At 37.3% G+C, this 19956-nt stretch overlaps 1 protein-coding gene across 4 annotated transcripts in view; it reads right to left on the reverse strand.

Moving 5' to 3' along the window:
* The window catches only part of Trim37 (tripartite motif containing 37), a 136007-nt gene that overhangs the window by 93873 nt on the left and 22178 nt on the right, over positions 1-19956 (reverse strand). For all 4 annotated transcript variants that reach the window (XM_034505959.2, XM_076936083.1, XM_034505957.2 and 1 more), the window contains 4 exons: positions 10050-10174; positions 6703-6753; positions 4755-4836; positions 1279-1355 (listed from right to left, as the gene is read on the reverse strand). In XM_034505959.2, the coding sequence (XP_034361850.2) occupies positions 1279-1355; positions 4755-4836; positions 6703-6753; positions 10050-10174 (335 nt within the window). The remainder of the gene's footprint in view (positions 1-1278; positions 1356-4754; positions 4837-6702; positions 6754-10049; positions 10175-19956) is intronic.

Consider the following 19956-nt stretch of genomic DNA (forward strand, 5'->3'; position numbering starts at 1 on the left):
AGCCAAACCCTAATACATATTTCAGTCCAAACATATATTTGTAAAAATTAAGTATATACATAGATATAAAAACCTAGAGGTCTTAAGATTAAACCACAGTAATAAGATTTTCAAAATTGTGAAGCAAGAGAGTGGTGCTTTGAATGACAAATATCCTCCATAGTCTCAGCATTTGAATGTTTGGTCCCACTGTTTTGGGAAACGTGGGAGGTATAAGCTTGTTGAACAAAGTTTGTCATTGGAGGCAAGCTTTGAGGTTGACTTAAACTTAGTTCACTCTCCCTGCTTCCTGCTTGTGACTGAGAACACCCAGCAGTGCAGCTGCCATGCCCACCTAACAACACACTTCCCAGTAGTGATGGTGATGAACTCCATCCCTCTGGAACCAGAAGCCCAAATAAACCCTTCCTTCTGTAAGTTTACTCGGTCATAATGTTCTATAACAGCCATAAAAATACAAATACAGTTTTTTACAAAAATATTTAGAAAAAAATATTTGCTTTTCATACATAATATACAACAGACTTTTTAAAATTTTGTTTTGTTTTTCAAGACAGGGTTTCTCTGGATAGCCCTGGCTGTCCTGGAATTTGCTCTATAGACTGGCCTTGAACTCATAGAGATTCATGTGTCTCTGGCTGTGTTGGGATTAAAGCTGTCCACCATACCTGGATTACAAGAGACTTTAATCACATTCATATAAATTTTATATGTGTAAATATGTATATGAAGTCTCTGTAGAGACAGGAGACAACTAAGATTAGGTAAGAAAGACATAAAATGTTTATTTTAAAAAGTATTTAATAAGAATTGTGAAGCTGAAGTGTACTGGCTGGTGTTATGTTGACTTGGCAGAAGCTAGAGTCATCAGAGAGGAAGCAGCCTCAGTTGAGGAAATGCCTCTGTAAGATCCAGCTGTAAGGCATTTCCTTAATTAGTGACTGATGGGGGAAGGCCCAATCCATTGTGGGTGGTGCCATCCCTGGGCTGGTGGGTCTGGGTTCTATAAGAAAGCAGGCTGAGCAAGCCATGGGGAGCAAGCCAGTAAGCAGCACCCTTCCATGGTCTCTTCATCATCTCCTGCCTTCAGGTTATTGCCCTGCTTGAGTTCCTGTCCCAACTTCCTTTGGTGATGAACAGCAATGTGGAAGTGTAAACTAAATAAAGTCTTTCCTTGTCAACTTGCTTTTTGGTCAGAGTTTTGTCACAGCAACAGAAACCCTAACTAAGACATAAAGTACACAAGTTCGTACTGAAAAAGTTAATTAAATCACTTACTTGGAAGTTTCAGGTAAACCAGCTGATAGTTCCAAAAATACAGATAAATAATAGCCACGTACAACTCCATTTCCATCCTTAAAAAAACAACAGAAAGAAAAAGAGGTTTTACAAAATAAACTACAAATCAACTCCAACCAAAAACTTTAATGGAACAATGAAGCCATCAAACAGAACACACACTGTTATCAGGTAACTGGGTTAACAAGTATGTCTAAGCTTAAAAACCAATAAAAAAAGAAATTAAAAATTCAGGTTTTAGTTCATAACAATTTTAAATTTTCATACATTAAAAAAGTAAAAATATCTACATTAATAAATTAAGGAAACTATCAAAAACTATAAAAATAGTTACAAAGTCTTAACATTTATAGACATCTTAACAAATTAGTCGAGGAAGAACAAAACTCAAATGACAAAAGGCAAATGAGTGTTCTTTTCATTAGGCATGAAACTGGGAACCAGGTGTAATGATGAGGACATGGACAGCTAAGTGCTCTCCTCCTGAGCTATATTCCCACATTCAAGCTGAAAATTTTAAGTAAGGAAATGATATTCAAAGTAAAGAGAATTACAACAACAGGAAAAAGAAACAAATCTGACTAAAGATAGGCAAAATACACAAGTAGACTTGTCTACAAAAAAAGCAAACAGTGAACAAAACAGGATAGATGTAACATCACTAATTATTAAGACATGTTAACTAAAACCATGATGAATATGACCTCATAAGAATTAGGACAGTCCCTTTCATAAATATAGAAAAGAGCTGGCAAAGTCCATTAGAGTAAAACCTTCCTGCACTGCTGATATTCATATGTAAATCTTGTTAGATGGTATTTCCTTAAAAAATAAAAACAGCCTTTCTCTATGACTCAGCAATTCCACTTTTGAAGATCTATAGGAACAACTAAAAAACAGTTTCTTAAAGAGATGCATGGCACTCTGTTAACAGCAGCCAAAAGAGTACACAGTAAGACCCTCTCACAAGAAAGGGGGAAGGAGCGCAGTGGGAAAATGAGTGAACAAAATGTAAAATATACATATAATGGAGCATTATTCATCTTTATCAATGAATGAAAATTCTATGCTACAAAAAAATTTTAGAAAAATGAACCTTGAGGATATTATGCTCACTATGCTGAGTGTAATAAGCCAGTCACAGTAAATTCACTCAAGTCAAATTCACAGAAACTGAATATAGAATAGGACCTATCAAAGGCTGGGAGGAGGAGAAAACAGATGTGTTTAAAGGTAAGCACTGCAAAGACTGTTTAGGTTTTGAACCTAAACAGAATCTTATAGACTAATGGATGCTGGCTTGGAGTTCACTATAAGGCTCAGGACTGACTCAAACTCAAACCCTGGCCTGTTTTTGTTTGTCTTGAGATGGTGTCTCATTGCATATAGTCCTAGCTGTCCCTAAACTCAAACATAAACCAAGATGGTCTCAAACTACTTGTCTTTGTCTCTGCTTTTATAACCTCTGCCTCCAGATTGCCCCAAACTGAAACATTCTACCCTAGAGAACTCCATTAAGGTTCCTCTAAGACTCAAAAGTAAACAAAATTTACAAGTCTCAGAAAACTTCTAAAACTAAATAAAAAATAAAATTCACAAGCCTCCTCTCTAGGATTACTGAAGTATCGAATAGTTGTCAAGAGAGAAGATGCTCCCACCTATCAGCTGTGTTTGAGTCACACAGGGAACTCCAGGGATGCAACTTGCATGAGTTCATGGGATTTTCAGCTGCTTTTGAGCTATCCATATTCTTTTTTTTTTTTTTTTTTTTTTTTTTTTTGGTTTTCTGAGACAGGGTTTCTCTGTATAGCCTTGGCTAACCTGGAACTCACTCTGTAGACCAGGCTGGCCTCGAGCTCAGAAATCCTCCTGCCTCTGCCTCCCAAGTGCTGGGACTAAAGGCGTGCGCCACCACCGCCCGGCCTAACTAATCTTCCAAAGGAACAAAGTTCAGAAGCACCCACATGGAGGCTCATGATGCACGTGAGTGCACAGACATACCTGCAGACAAAATAATAATAACAAAGATAATAAAATAATAATAATAAACACATAGTAACTTCAAAATTTTTAAATAAATTTGTAAAAATTACAAAAAAAAGATATTGGGACATCTAGATGATGTGACTATGACATTCAGTGACAGGTGCCTAGAATGATCCTAGAATATCTCATCATACACAAGCAGCAAAAAGAAAAAAATTACTAGAATCACTTCCATCTACTAAGGTCATGGCAAAAAAAAACTTGGGCACTAACTCAGTGAGATTATATATAGATCCAACCAATAAATGCATATGAAGTGACACAGAAAATGACTATCAATAAATATTAATACCACAAAGAAAAAAAAAACCCACACAAGACATTTCACTATTAAAAAAAACAAAACAAACAAAAAAAAAAAAAAACACTAATTCTTGCCAAAGGAATATATCTAAAGCCAGGCCTCACAGTTCATAGCTGCAATCCCAGCATTTAGAATGGTGCTGCAGAAGAATCATGAGTTCAAGATTAACCTAAATTACACAGTAAGGATTAAGCCAGCCTGAGCACACAGTAAGAACCTATCTCAAGATTTAAAAAAAAAAAAAAAAAAATAGAAGTGATGTGAAGGAAAGATTGAGCAGCAGGGAGTGGGGTGAAGCACCCTCTCAGAGGCAAGGGAAAAGAGAAATAAGATGAGGAACTGTGGGATGGGGGACTGAGAGGGAGGGGCAATGACTAGAATGTAAATAAATAAAATAATAAAAAAAATAATAATAAAAGCTATCCTTGCATTTGTGACCTGTATTACCAGTATAACTGAAGAAATTTACTACAACAAAAAAAATTAATAATTTAACAAAAAATTGAGCTGGGCAGTAGTGGCACACACCTTTAGTCCCAGTACTAGGGAGGTAGAGGCAGTTGGATCTTAGAGTTAATAAGGCCAGAGTGAGTTCTACAGAGTGAGTTCTAGGATAGCCAGGACTACATAAAAAAACTCTGTCTCAGAAAAACAAAACAAAAACCTGAAAAAACATCTTAAAAATTTTTTTTTTAGATTTAATTACTTTATATCTGTTAGGTCTGCATGTATATGTGTGCACAACTGATCCTTGGAGGTCAGAAGAGGCTGAAAGATCCCTTCAAATTGGAGTTACAGACAGTTGTAAGCTATCACATGGGTGCTGGGAATAAAACCTCAGCCCTCTGTAAGAGCAACAGTGCTCTCAATTGCTGATCCATCTCTCCATACACTAAAACTTTCTTCTAAACATATTTATCTCCTGATAAAGCAAAAATAAAGTTAGTGATGTTAGAATTCACAATTCATATTTAAGTTTTTCACAAATTGAGTAATAAATTACTCAATTAGTCCTTTAATAAATGGACTAATATACTTCAAAAGAAGCATATTTTCTAAAGAAAAGTTCAAAATTGAGTTGACTTTGGAAATAGGAAAAACTTACTGGGTAAACCTTTAACCTCCAGCAAAGTCCTGAAACTTGAAGAGGCGGGCTGTAAACAGGGTCTGCTCTCTGCCGCAAAGTGCTACAGAAAAAGAAAACCAACAGAATTCCAACATCAAAACTATTTGAAATGACAACAAGCAAAACCAAATCCAAGTTCATACGTTATGTTAATATTTAAAAAAACTGAACAACAGAAAGTTACTGAACACGTCAATGTTTCACTAAGTTTAAATACGTTTATATTATGAATTAACGATACCAAAACACTCAGCAGTTATCTTTTAAGTCTCAATTAAAACACAACAAGAACTCAGTAACTATGCCATTTAGGGAAAATCAGAGTACCACTAAGTAGCCCAAATTTAATTTTGGCTCAGTAAGTATTCTTTAGTATTTCAACTACAAAAATATAGTGAAGTGGATGTTGGATCCTCTGGAACTAAAGATACAGAATTACTTTATGACACAGCATGTGTTAGCATATGCATAGCCCTAGACCCAATATTAAGCAACAAAAATAATTAAATAAAACTGACCACTCCTGTATAGCATATTTTCTTCATGGAGAAATAAGAATGTATATCAACCCTTAACATGTGTAGGGAAAACTCAGCAAGGCTTTTAGCTGCAAAATTATCCCATAAAGATGGAGAAAACAGGCTGAGGAGGTAGCTCAGGTGTAAAGTTACTCCCCAAACACAAGGACCTCTATCAGTCCTCGGAACCTAAGTAAAAACTGTGAGACATGGTACTTACACTCGAAATCCCAACATAGGAGAGGTGGAGTCAGATGTACCCTAGGCCTTAATGGACTGTCAACCTAATATACTTGGGAACATTTCAGGACACTAAAAGATGTCACCATACACAAACTGAGGGCTGAAGAAATGGCTCAGCAGTTAAGGGCATTTAATTTTCTTTCAGAGTTAGTTTCCAGCACCTACAATAGTAGTTTACAACTACCTGTTATACCAGCTCCAGGAATCTGAAATCCTCCTCTGGACACCTTGGGCACTTGCACTCACACATACATATACAAACATACACATAATTTGAAATAAAAATTAAAGAGGTAGACAGCACCTAAATTGTCCTCTGGCCTCCACATATAAAGACATACAAGTATAAATTAAAACTAAAATACACACACACACACACCACCATAAGGGAAAAATGAATGGTGCAGTATGGTTTTCTACTTATTAGCACATAATCCGCATTTCTTTCCCAAAGGTCTTTTATTTTTAGTTCCCTTTTTTGTCCCGCACTTGAAGAACAGTCTCTCATAGTCTTCATTTTTTAATATATTTACTTCTAGACCAATATGGTGGTAGATTCCTTTAAATCCTGACCTGATCTACATAGCAAAGTCTAAGACTAGCTGACTATTTAGTGAGACTCTGTCTCGGATGGATGGATGGATGGATGGATGGATGGATGGATGGATGGATGATAGAGGATAGATACTATATGAAATTACCTTTAGGTTATGTGTTATAATGTATATATGAAACAAAAATATATTTTGTTCTAGACTGGACCTTACATAATCAAGATATTTTATTTATTATCTATGTGGTTTTTGGTTTGGTTTGTTTTTTAACACAGAGTTTCTTTGTGTAGTCCTGGCTGTCCTGGAACTAGTTCTGTAGACCAGGCTACCATCAGACTCAGAGACTTGTCTCCTTCTGCCTCTGGAGTATAGGTATTAAAGGTGTGCACAATCATACACAGCACTATGTGCAAATCTTTTTAACTTTGAAACCCAAATATTTCTGCCTTATGACATGAGAAATGAAGTTCAGCATGCACACTGTAGACCAGCTCTGTTTCCAAGAGGAAACTTTAATTAAGGACTTCATCAGTTCTTTCTTGCCTCACAATGAGATTGTCTTGGCTTTTGCACCCAACACAAGAAAACCCTAGAGTTCTCAAAACCTCTTACCTGAAGTTCTCTAAAACAAAAGTAGCTGAATCATAAGATGGTACCAATTCACTAAAAAGAAACAAAAGGAGAAAAAGTTAACTATTACCTTAATTTACAATTTTCATTTAGTTAAAAAACAAGTTACTTGATATTATCTTGAAAATTTGGCAGCTGTAGTGCTAATAAAATATTTCTAATCTTTATTAAGCATAGCATTAAACCAAATCAGTTCATAAAACCATCAAGTTTATAATTAAAATGGAAACATAACAAATACTTCAAAGTTATTTACTAGGAAACCCGCCCTTATATGCTTTGGTTATTTTGTATAGTTAGTTGTTGTATACTTAGTTTTGTATAGTTAGTTAGTTGTGTAGTTAGCTTGCTGGGCAAGTGCAGTATCACTAAGCTACAGTCCCAGCTCTCCTATACTTTCATAGGATTGATTAGAATACATAACTGAGGGAACAACAGGATGGGCTAGCACAGTGACACTTTTTTGGCAAGGCAAGATGCCATCAAATAGACCAAAATTCCATATAATCTTCTCCAAAGAGACTTAATTTATATGCATAGAACGAGCTAATGAGTAATAATATGTCCTGCTGCCAACTACCTTTAGATCACGCGGATGATTTGTGGCATTGTCAGTAAAACATCATTTAATACAAAGCTATACTATATACAGTATTATGTTATTATAATTGTTGTGATTATAAATTGAATAAATCAAGACTATACCTACAGTAATGTGTAGTTTGCCATGTGGACATGTTAATAAGTGCAAATAAAAATATTTTAAGTTTTATCTAAACTGATTGTATGGTAATCATGCATGCAGCTCACAGAAGGTAGAGGTAAAAGTCTAGCCTCAGTTAAATACCAAGTCTGAGGCTGGTCTAGGATATGTAAGACTCTGTCTCAAAAATAATTTAAAAAAACCAAATTTATCTAAATAAATCATATACTCTCCAAAACAGGAAGATGTACTTTGCCCTATGGTTGTTATACACAGTTCCTATCCAAACTGAACACATCAAGCACACATATCTAAAATCCCTAGTCAGCTTTGGCATTTCTGATGAGACTCACATCCTGCACTTCTACATCTTTGTGCGCCATGAATCCTGACTACTTCATAAAAAGTCAAATACCCAGAGGCCTGTTCCAATGTTTCCCAATTATGTGCTCTACCATTCAATATACAAAACTCCTATTAGCAGGACCAATGCAATTAGTACCTCAAAAGCTTTTTAAGAGACCATAAACGTAATGAGAACTCTAAGTAGATTTTCTTAAAATAGACTTCAAATATCAAACAAAACATGTTTTTGGCTATCATCCTGAGTAATATATAATCACTGGTCAATATCCTCTAAAATGTAAAGACTTCACCCAATCTTATCTGGAGAATTTATATGCTGGTTTGTTTATTTATCCCAGGATATTGTGATATTTCTACATGTCTTATTGCTTTCTATTGGTGTGATAAACACCATGATCAAAAGAAAGTTGGGGAAGAAAGAGCTTATTTCAGCTTGCAATTATAGTCCATCTCTGAATGAAGTCAAGAATAAACTCAGGGCAGGACCCTAAAAGGCAGGAGCTGAAACACTGGCCATGAAGAAGTGCTGGTCACTGGCTTGCTCCTGACAGCTCCTTTAGCCTGCTTTCTTACACCACCCAGGAGCACCTGTCAAGGGGTGACACTACCCAGTAGCCTGGTCCCTTTCACATCAATCATTAACCAAGAAAATGTCCTTAAGATTTTCCCAAAGGCCAAGGAGATACAGGAATTTTCTAAGTTCCCACTTCCCAGATATTACCTAGGTTTGTGTCACGCTGACAAAAGCCCACCAGCACTTCACATGTGTATTTCTTACAGAAAAGTTCCATACACAGGTAGTGTAACAGATTAGTGCTGTGGAATGTCGTCAACAGAGACAGGGTTGTACAGCACACAGCACACACAGCCTCAATCCTGTGCTCTCAGCCCTGCTTCAGCTTTCCTCAGTTCCCTTATCTTTCCTCCTGACATTACTCTGGTCTTTACAGAGTCATGGCATGGTAGTGTCAGTTGTCTGTCTTCACAGAAAATGGGAATAGCCTTAAATCACCTCTATACTGAAAATCTATGTCACAGATACTTAAATATTTAGATCACCAAGTTAATCAGAACATCACAAACAAAGGGAAGAAAAGAGACCCAAAGGCATCCACTGTACAGGCTACACAAATCTAGATTCTCTTCTCAACGTAACCATTTCTCAGGTACCTGAAACTAACTGTGGACTGACAATTAACCTCTATAATGTTAAGAAGAATTTGAAGATTCAGCCAATCTGAAAAATTGAAAAGGGAATCAAGATTGAATTTTTTTTCTATTAACTGCTCCTTCCCACTTCTTTTAAAAACTGGAAACACTATGTCATCTTTAAAACTTTTTAGTATTATGACTACTTTTAAATTTTGATTAAAACGATACACATTAATTTAAAAGGTAAACAAAAAATGAATAGGGACTTCAAGGGGGCTCAACAAGTAAAGGCACTTACTGCCAAACCTAACCATCTTGGAATTCAATTCCTTACATACAAATGGTGGAGAGAGAGAGAGAACAAACTTCCCACACTACCCTCTGGCCCCACAGGCTCCACAGGCCCCACAGCATTCAGGAACGACTTTTCACACCAAGAAAGAGTAGTTCTTTGATTGACAGACTTATGAAGAATAGCTGTTTTCTATGGAAAATGGAGTGCTAATTAAAGAAAAAAATTTCTAATTCCCTATCATTTTCCTTTTGCAACCAAAATATGAGGCCATCACATTCTTAGAGTTGTGTTCTCTCTTTCCATCAGCTAGGTTCTGAAAAATCAAACGCAAACCACATAGTTCAAGAGCCTATAATAACCCACTGAGCCATCTCCAAAGCCTACTACATTTTTTAAGACCAGATTTACATGCAAAACAGAGTTCAGCAGCTTACTTTACTGTAAGTATTAATAGTACCTTAAAAGGAGATGGTTAGCTAGGAATGTTGGCACACACCTGTAATCCCAACACTTGAGAGGTGAAAGCAGGAAGGAGCTCAAACCCAGCCTCAGCCATACAATGAGTTTATTCAAGGCTAGCCTTGGCTACATGAAACCATTTCTTAAAACAAAGTGAGTTAAAATAGCTTATCCAGTATCTCTTGGAGTCCCTTTACATTCTCCAGATTTTTTTTTCCTCATGTTTCCTTAATAAATCAATATTTGACCTGCTTAATTAAAAAGAAAAAGAAAGAAAGAAAAAGAAAAATAGTGTATTCAAGTATCTACCCTGGTATACAAACTGAAAATGGAAGTGCAGTTTAAAACTGATACCTGGTAAAGTCTGGTGGAACAGGTGTGGTAACAAAGGATGCCATGGGCTTTCGGTGAACTTGCTGGAACATCATGAGGATCTCTGAGCTCTTAAATATCAGCTCACTCTTACTGCAAGACCGCAACTGTATGAGGAAAACAGTAACTCAACCAACAACAAAAATTTGTTCAAAGGCATTTCAAAATTTTTTTAAAAAGAAGAGGTGTGGTAGTTTAATCCCAGAACTTGGGAGGCAGAGGCAGGAGGATGTGAGTTTTATGCCACCCTAGTCTACAAAGCCAGTTCCAGGCCAGTCTGGTATACATACCAAGTTCCAGGTCAGCCAGGGCTACATAGTGAAAACTTATCTCATAATAAAAAGAAGAGTCTTAATTAAGAAAACTTGGGGCCAGGTGTGGTGGTGCATGCCTTTGAACTTATTGCTTAGAAGGTAGACACAAGCAGATCTCTGTGAATTCAAGGCTAGCCTGGTCTACATAGCCAGTTTTAGACCAGCCAGGCAACTAGTTATGACTGCTGAGAGTGAGAATTACCCTTCCCAAGGGATGATTCCCCTAAGTAGTTATCCAAAATAACATTCAGCCCTGAAATCATATACACATAAACAACAAAAATGGACACAAGTTGTGATTATATATTTGTGTACCAACACACACACACACACACACAGAGAGAGAGAGAGAGAGAGAGAGAGAGAGAGAGAGAGAAATAGAGACAGAGAGAGAGAGAAGGAGAGAGGGAGAGAGAGAGAGGGAGAATAAAAGAGAGAGAGAAAGGGAGAGAGAGAAAGAGAGAAAGAGAGAGAGACCAATAATAAGGAAAGAGGAGCTACCAGTGTGGGGAAGGCTTAGGAGGAGTTGAAGGGGGAGGACATGGGCACATGGGAGGAGCTGGAAGAAGCAAAGGAAAAGAAGTGATGCAACTATATTTTAGTTTAAATATATTAAAATAAAATATAAGAAACAGTAGAAAATTACAAAGTTAATCTGGTTATTTAATGAAAAAGCAAAAGTAAAACTGATCCTATTAGCACATATTTGCAACCCCAGCACTTGGAAGGTAGAAAATTACAGAAATTCAAGGTCATCCTTCAGTTACGTGAAGAAATAGAGGTCAGCCTGCACTTACATAAGATTCTATCTCAAAAAATAAAAAACAAAAAATAATTAAAAATAGAGACATGGTTCTGTTGTTAAGAACAATTAGCAATGTTGTTAAAAGCATTAGCACTTGCAGAGGAACCCAGTTCAATTACTAGTACTCACAAGGTTGTTCACAACATCCAATTACTCCACTTATAGGGGAGTCAATGCTCCCCCTGGCCTCCTCCTGCTTGTGGTGCATACACAAGCAGAAATTCTCATATACATATAAAATAAATTTTTTAAAATGTTTAAATTTGAAAATGAGTTTGAAAATTAAGAATCTTTGGAGGACCTAGGTTTGCATTTTAACAATTAAATTGTTGACTTTATGTGATTTTAATCAATTTTCCTCCTGTTTTAAGGTTAAGTATAAAAAAAATAACTACAAATATATTTTCACACTGATACAGTTAAACTACTTTATATATTGAGCAGGTACTCAAGTTCTACACCTTTAACAAGCTTTTCTAATTCTATATAGCTAGTAGAAATGCTGAGATCACACATTATTTCACACTATCTTTTGTTTTTTTTTAATGTACATTGGTGTTTTAATTGCATATGTCTGTTGAAGGGTGTCAGATCCCCTGGAACAGGTGATCCGGCAAGTAGTGAGCTGCCAAGTAGATGCTGGAAATTGAACCAAAGTCCTCTGAAAAAGCAGCCAGTGCTCTTAACCTCTGAGCCTCCTCTCCAGTCCTCACACAATCTTATCAGTTCTTGAAATATTAAGTTAAGTCAGAAATAAAGAATGAGAAATCTGGAGCTAGCAAGATGGCTCAGCAGTTAAGAGCACTGCTTATCTTGCAGAGACCTGGGTTTGATTCTCAGCACTCACATGTCGACTCACAGCAGCTTACAGACTCCATACATTCTAACTCCTTTTCTGGTCTCTCAAGTACCAGGCATACATGTAGTATACATGCATACATACAGGGACTCAGATAGACATATAAAATAAATCCTTGATTAAAAGGAATTAGAAATCTAATGTAGTAAAATATGCACAACAGTTAAAAGACTGTGAATTCTGAATTCAAGAAAACCAGTCTGAGTTTCTAGCACTCTACACTGCAGTGTGGAATAGTGTCTATCACTGCTTATTTCTACTGTCTATAAAGATCATGAGGCAGCTCAGGAAACCACGCATTATTGTGAGCTGAACTGTATCTTTCATTATCTACAAATATATATGACGCAGGTCCTTAACTGTATTTGAAGGTGAGTTAATTAAGCAAAACTGAAGCAGCCAGGCTTCTCAGCATACAAACGTCCCTGTGAGGACAAGTGAAAAGGTAATTCTATCCATAGGCCAAATAAGAGATCTCAAGAAAAAAAAAATGAAACCAGTTAACACTTTGGCCTTCAACCACCAGCATCTAGAACTATGACAAGATTAACTTCTGTTGTTCAAGGATCCCATTCAGTAGGATTCTGTCAAGGAAGCTCTAACAAATAAAACTATAACATTCTCTTATGGATGATATTCAACTATCCCAAAGGCCAGGGCAACAGACTGTCACCAACCTATAGAGCTACTGGAGGTAGCAGAACATTTAAGAGGCAAATCGCAATGAATTAAGGTTAGATCATGTTTTGAAGGGTATGTTGGGATCCTGGTCACTTTCTTCATTCCCCAATGCTACAAGTTAAATAGGTTTCTTGCAGCATGATATACATACTGCCTTCCCATAGCCCACCAAAAGCAACAAGGTCACTGTACCATGGTATTTTTAAAATAAAATCTCAAACATTCAATTTACTAAATGAAGACTCAGGAGCTAGACACTGTGGTAAAAAACCTGCTAGCTCAGAGAGACAGAGAAAACCCCCAGATGACCTTCCGACTCCACTGATGTTCCCAAAGGGAAAAGCTCCTGCTCCTTCTCCACACTGTCTTAAATACCCTTCAACTCTTCCTGGGTTTTCTTATGTTCATTCCCTGTCAACAGATTGCTTGCTCCACCTCTTGACCTATGGTTGACATTATGTATCTCTTGTTTACAGAAAGATCTTGGGTTAAAGGTGTGTGCTATGGCTGAGCCACAACACAAGAAATAGGGTTTCCCAGTTCATAAGTTCAGGGTTCACAATGTGCTCAAATAACCTGCAATACCATGGACCAAACCATCCGAAGCAGTATGAAAATAAGCCTTTCTCTTAAGTAGGTTGTCACAGTAACAGAAAGTTAACATAATCCATTTCAATTGGGTTTACATCTTTTGAGTAATTATTGCTTATAGCATGTAACAATAGACCCATCAAGATATGTAGCCTTGGTTTTTACCAATGATGATACCACATGACAGGGCTATTACATAATAAACATACTGGCAAATGATGAAAAGACAAAAAAAAAAAAAAAAAAAAAAAAAAAAAACCACCAACCAACTAAAGCCCACCTAAATCTCACTATATTGCCTTAAGCTCACAAATCCTCTGGCCACAGGTCTTTCAAATATTTGATGCTACACATATGTGTGCACCACAGTCTCAAGGTGAGTTGCAGACTACCTTTCATTTCAGTAGTTTCAGAGATACACCTTGGAGTGAAAAGCACAATTTATTCATTTCACTATTAAAAATAATTATGAAAAGAGATACTCATACGTGGCTCCTTGTAGATATCATCTAGTTTTTCTAGAACTGAAATTGCTAATTAGAGCATATCAGCAAACAAGCCTGATATCAACAAACTGCTCGATTCATGAGAAATGTCAAAACAAGGTTCTCTTTAGTACATCTTTTGCCAGTATTTATAATTGCCTACAACTGCTTATAAATTTAATGGGTATATCATGGTGTTTTTATGGTTTTATTTTCTGTCTCATTGTTAAATCGTAAAATTTTACATTACTGGCTACCTAGGCACCTACTCTGTCTATCTGTTCAGTGTCCTTGTTTGCTTTTTAATTCTCTGTGTACATATAGAAACCAGAAGACAACCTTTGGTGTCATTACTAAGGTGCCAGCCACTGTTTTTGTGTCCTTTACTCCCAACCCCCACCCCCCAAAAGGTTTCTCCCTGGGCTGAGACTTGTCAAGTGTGCAAGGCTGGCCAGCTTGCCCCAAGGAGCCTCCTGGCTTCTCTGCATGCAGCCTTGGCTGGCCTAGAACACTATGTAAACCAGATTGGCCTTAAACTCACAGAGATCCACACTCCTCTGCTTTCCCAAGTGCTGGGATTAAAGTTGTGTGCCTCTATAATCCAACTCTATACTATGGTGTTTTTAATTAAAATACTCTGCTAGGGAATATTCCACTTTCTTGCCAGCAGCAGAATGTTCAAATGGAAGTGTAAATATACTATAGAATTTGATATACATATACTATAGAATTCAGAGCCTATATAGGAGAAAATATTTCCCTACGTTAACCATCCCAGTGGCTAAGGCACAGACCATTAGGGAGAACTCTATAGTTTAAATGTTCTTAACTTTGTTACTATCATGTGCATGCATATCTCTGTCCATGTGAGAACACGCTGTGCCATGATGCATCTGGAAGTCAAAGGGTAACTGTGGAGTCTGTTCACTCTTCTTTACACAGGTTCCAGGGATCAAACTCAGGTAGCACAAGTTTTTATAACAAGTATTTATAGCTGCTCAGTCACCTTACAAACTCATCACTGATCATTTAGAACCCACTAAAATAATTTAAATCATCCAACTAAAACATCAACCACAATTACCTGCCCTGTCCATTCCTACACATGAGAAGCCAAACAAAAGTCTGTCCTTTTTTTTCTTCCAATCTCACTGACAATGGCCTTTCCCAGTGTACTGGGCATGGTGAACTTGTGGGTCTAGTGATGAGGCTGAGACAGGAAGACTCTGAACTCACCGGCCAACAAGTCTAGCCTAGTTGCTAAGCTTCAGGCTGCGTAAACATGGACTCAAAGGAAGGATGGTATTCCTGACTATGACATTTGAGGTTGTACTCCAGCCTTATATGCACTGAATATAGGGGCTGCAGAAATGGCACAGATGTTAAGAACATTAGCTGCTCTGCCAGAGGACCTGGCTTCAATTTCCAGCATTATATGGCAACTAATAGTTGTCTGTAACTACACTTCTAGGGGATCTGATTCCCTCATCTGGTTCCTGTGGACAATACATATACATAGTACAGACATACATTCAGGCAAAATACAAATAGACATAAAAATTTTTAAACTTTACATATATATATGTGTGTGTGTGTATGTGTGTGTGTATATACATATATATATATATATACATATACACATATACATGTGTCATAGATCTAACTAAATGGAAATCCTAAAACAATATTTATGAAAAAAAACATAAGAGAAAAATTTAAATGACACAAAATGAACAAACTGACAAATCAGACTTTGGCAAAAATTTAATAATTCTCTACTTAAATAAAAAACCAAAACAAGCAAACAAACAGCCAGGCAGTTGTAGTGCACACCTTTGATCCCAGCACTGGAGAGGCAGAAGTGGGCAGATCTCCACGAGTTCGAGGCCAGTGTGGTCTACAGAGCCAATTCCAAGACAGCCAGAGCTATATGGAAAAACCCTGTCTAGAAAAAACAAAACAAACAGAAAAAAAAATAAGAAAATCTTTACAAAGCATTTACTGCATAAGGATTTAACATCTACATTTTAAAAATATGTAGATTCTGCAGGAGGTTGAGGCAGGAAGCTACTGAATTCAAGGCAAGTTCAGGCAGCTTAGACACTACTTTAAAATGACAATGTTTTAGGTTTGAACTGCTGTTAGGAAACATATGAGCAAAAGCAACCTAAAGAGAAGTAAAGGTTTACTTCAGTTTACATCCCAGGTCATATTCTGTTCCTGAAGGAAGTCAGGCTAGGAAGTCAAGATGCAGAGGCCACGGAGGAATGCTGCTTGGCAGCTTGCTCATGACTTGTTGAACCTGCTTTCTTATACTATACAGGACCACCTGCCTAGTAGTGGCACGTCTCTACTAAGCTGGGCCGTCTCACATCAATTATATATTTAAAAAAATATCCTACAGACTTGCCTACAGCCAATCTGCTGGAACCATTTTCTCAACTGAGAATCATCTTCCCAAATAACTAACATGCATCAAGTTGACAAAAACTACCTAGGACAAACAACAAAGAATTATAAAAACTAAGAAAACTCAATAAAATTATAGGGAAATGATTTGAAGAGAACTTCAACAAATATAGATGGCAAGTAAGTGTAAAAAAAATTTTCAATATCATTAGACGAAGGCAAACAGAAATTACAGCCATAAAAACACCCTCGTGAAAACAGCTGTTTTTAAGAAGATTTGTGCCACGTGCTATACTAATACTGCAAAGGACCTCAAACCATACTGGCAGCAATATAAAATGGCCAACTTGTTCAGAAGACTGTCAGCAATTACTTAAAAATAAGGGCTGTAGAGGAACTGATGGCTCAGCAGTCATCAGCATGACCTTGCAAAGGAGGTCAGCTCCCAGCACCCACAATTACCTGTAGCTCCAGCTCAAGAGACACAACAGTTTAGGCCTCTGCATGCATACACACACGTACACACACGCACGCACACACACACAATTAAGAACAAAACAAAAAATTTTTAATGATTTTTATTTTATTTTTAAATTGTTTTTCAGACATCTATCATTTGACTCAGCCATCTGTATTAAGTGGACCTAACAGGAAGAGAAATATATATATTCATGTAAAGATCTGGACAAGACTGTTCCTAGTAGCTCTAGCTATAACAACCCCAGACAAACCTTTATTGTTTATAATCAGCCCAGATGAATATAGTTACTTGAATGGAAAAGCAAATGTGATGTTTATATAAAGTGATCACTCTGCAATGAAAAGGAAAAAACTGTTGATGTATTCAGTACCATGAATGAAACCCAAAAGTAATTTTGCTGAAAAAATTTAAATATAAAATGAGTGTATGAGAGTACATTTTTATATAACTATAGAAAATATCAATTTATAACAAAAACCAAATTGGGGGCTACATGGAGAAGGGTGTGTGAACAAAACACAAAGATGTACAAAAATAAATGTCCATGTTCACCACTGTGACAACAGTGATGGTTTCAAAACCACACACATTTGTCAAATGTATCAATCATAAACTTTCCACACAGGTATTATGGCTAACATCAGCTGTTTAAAAACAGAACACATAAATCTTCAGACACTCACCTTCTATACTACAATTGGTATAAAACTACCCTGTTAAGGCAGGGATAAAAGTCTCTGGACTGCTGTACTGGTGTGGTACTAGCACTTGGGAGACTGTGTCAAAGGGATTGCAAAAGGGAAACTATTCTGGGCTATACAGCAAGTTCCAGGACAGTATATGCTAAATATATCTCAAAATGCTGTCTTAGACAAACAAGAATGAGTGTCCAGAGAAGAAAATAAGAGTACTAAATATGCATGTACTAAACCTTATAAGTCAACTGCCAATCATGAAAAGATAAAATAAAAATATTTTCAAACATGTAGTAGAAGTTCATTCTGACTAGCTATGCTGGCAAGCTACTGAAGCATAAAACAGCAGCACGGGGATAACCCAGGAGCCTTAGCAACAGCACGGGGATAACCCAGGAGCCTTAGCAACAGCACGGGGATAACCCAGGAGCCTTAGCAACAGCATGGGGATAACCCAGGAGCTTTACAGCACAGGGATAACCCAGGAGCTTTACAGCACAGGGATAACCCAGGAGCCTTAGCAACAGCACGTGGATAACCCAGGAGCTTTACAGCACGGGGATAACCCAGGAGCCTTAGCAACAGTGGAAACCAGGAAATAAAGACTCAACACAAGAAGAAAATCTCCAAAACAGAAAACAATTTTGCTGGACAGTGGTGGTGCATTCCTTTAATCCCAGCACTTGTGAGGCAGAAGCAGAGGCAGGTGGATCTCTGTGAGTTTTAGGCCAGCCTGGTCTACAAAGCAAGTTCCAGGAGAGCCAGGGCTGTTAAACAAAGAAACCTTGTCTTGAAAAACCAAAAAGAAAAGAAAAAAAAAGAAAAAAGCGAGACAGAGCGAATACCCTTAGGAGGTAGCTACATATTGGGCAGTGGCTCTCGGGTGGGCGGGTTCATGGGTCCCAAGGAACAGGACCAAAGAAGTAGACATGGGGAGGGAGACCAGAAAAGAGGGAGAAAAGAGAAATAGCACAAAGGTAGAGAGAAAATGCAAGGGGGAGGGGAGATAGAGAAAAGAGAGAGACCAAAATGTCTGAATTATATAGGGAGGAACCTGGGCTGGAAAGTTTAGGGTAGAGGGTGGAATAAGCCAGCCATACCTTGTAACAGGTATTGAGAGATGCTGGGAGAACCTGGAGACCAGGTGCACTTTGGTATGTTATATACACACCTCAGCATCTTGCCCCTGATCTAAAACCTAATACTATCTCTCTCTCTCCCTCCCCCTCTCTCCTTTTCCTTTTCTTCCTCTCCCTCTCCCCCCCTCACATGCACATACCTACCTTTAAAACACAAGTACTCAAAAAAAGTAAATTCAAGACAAGTGAATGTACCAGATATTTATGAGATATTATGTTTTTTACTCTACTAAGTTTATTAACCATCCCCCAAAATTTGATGAGGAAAGATTTTTTTTGCCAATTTGTTCAGTAGTATATCCCAAACATGTAAAATGGGCTGAAGCAATTAAGTTATTTACTTCTACTCTTGCAGAAGTCCCAAGTACAATTCTTAGCATCCACACTGGATGGCTCACAACCACCTGTAAGTACAACAGAGGATCTGATGCCCTCTCCTGGCCTCCACAGGCACCTGTACTCACAAGCACATAACCACACATATATACATAATTTAAAATAATTTTTAAAAATCTAAAACAATGTCTATTATCTGAAACTCAATAGGTATTTCCTGAATGATAAACTTTAACAGAAAAATCAGTATATTTAAGTAAATGGCAATGACCATCTACCTAAACTACCAGTTAAATTATATGGGGAAATTTCACCTTTTATAAATTTGCAAATATCTGAGTTATTTCCCCTCAAAGTAAATCTGGACAGGCATGGAGGTACTTATTTTAATCCCAATACTCAGGCAGATCTGAGTTTGAGGCCAGCCTATTCTAAATAGAAAGTTCAAAGTCTTACAAAAAAAAAAAAAAAAAAAGAGTAATTGTGTTTTGGCTATTTAAAAATCTTAAGAATTAGTTAATGCCAACTCTATAAAAATGTCCATTATAGCACACAGATTATTTGAAGTCATAGTTTCTATCTCCTTGTCTCTCAACACCCTAGCAGAAAGATGGGAGAAAACATTTTAAAAAGATATAGTACAGTGTCTTACCTGTGTATTAGTTACTTTTTGAATGCTGTAATAAAGTACCATGAGGAAACCTATAAAAGGGAGGCTTCCTCTGGGGTTTACAGTGTCAGAGGGGAAAGAGTCATTCACCAACATGACAGGGAAGCTGTGGCAACTACAGCTGAGGGCTCAGAGCTCACATCTCTAGCCACAAACAGGAAGTAGTAAGAGCAAAGAGGAGTGAGGAGGAGGGGTAGTTAGGAGGTTTTTAAGCCTCAAAGCCCACCACAGGACACATACTTACTTAATCCAACAAGGTCACACTTCCTAAGCCTCCCCAAACTTCACCACAAATTATGGTCTAATTTAAATACCTAAGAATATGAATCATCTTATTCAAATCACTACACCTTGTGATCAAAGCCCTCTGCGATCAAAGGCAGGAATGTCACAAGTTTAAGGCCATCCTAAACCACAGCATGAG

This window comes from Arvicanthis niloticus, chromosome 6 (assembly GCF_011762505.2).
Source record: "Arvicanthis niloticus isolate mArvNil1 chromosome 6, mArvNil1.pat.X, whole genome shotgun sequence".
NCBI classification, from domain to species: Eukaryota; Metazoa; Chordata; class Mammalia; order Rodentia; family Muridae; genus Arvicanthis; species Arvicanthis niloticus.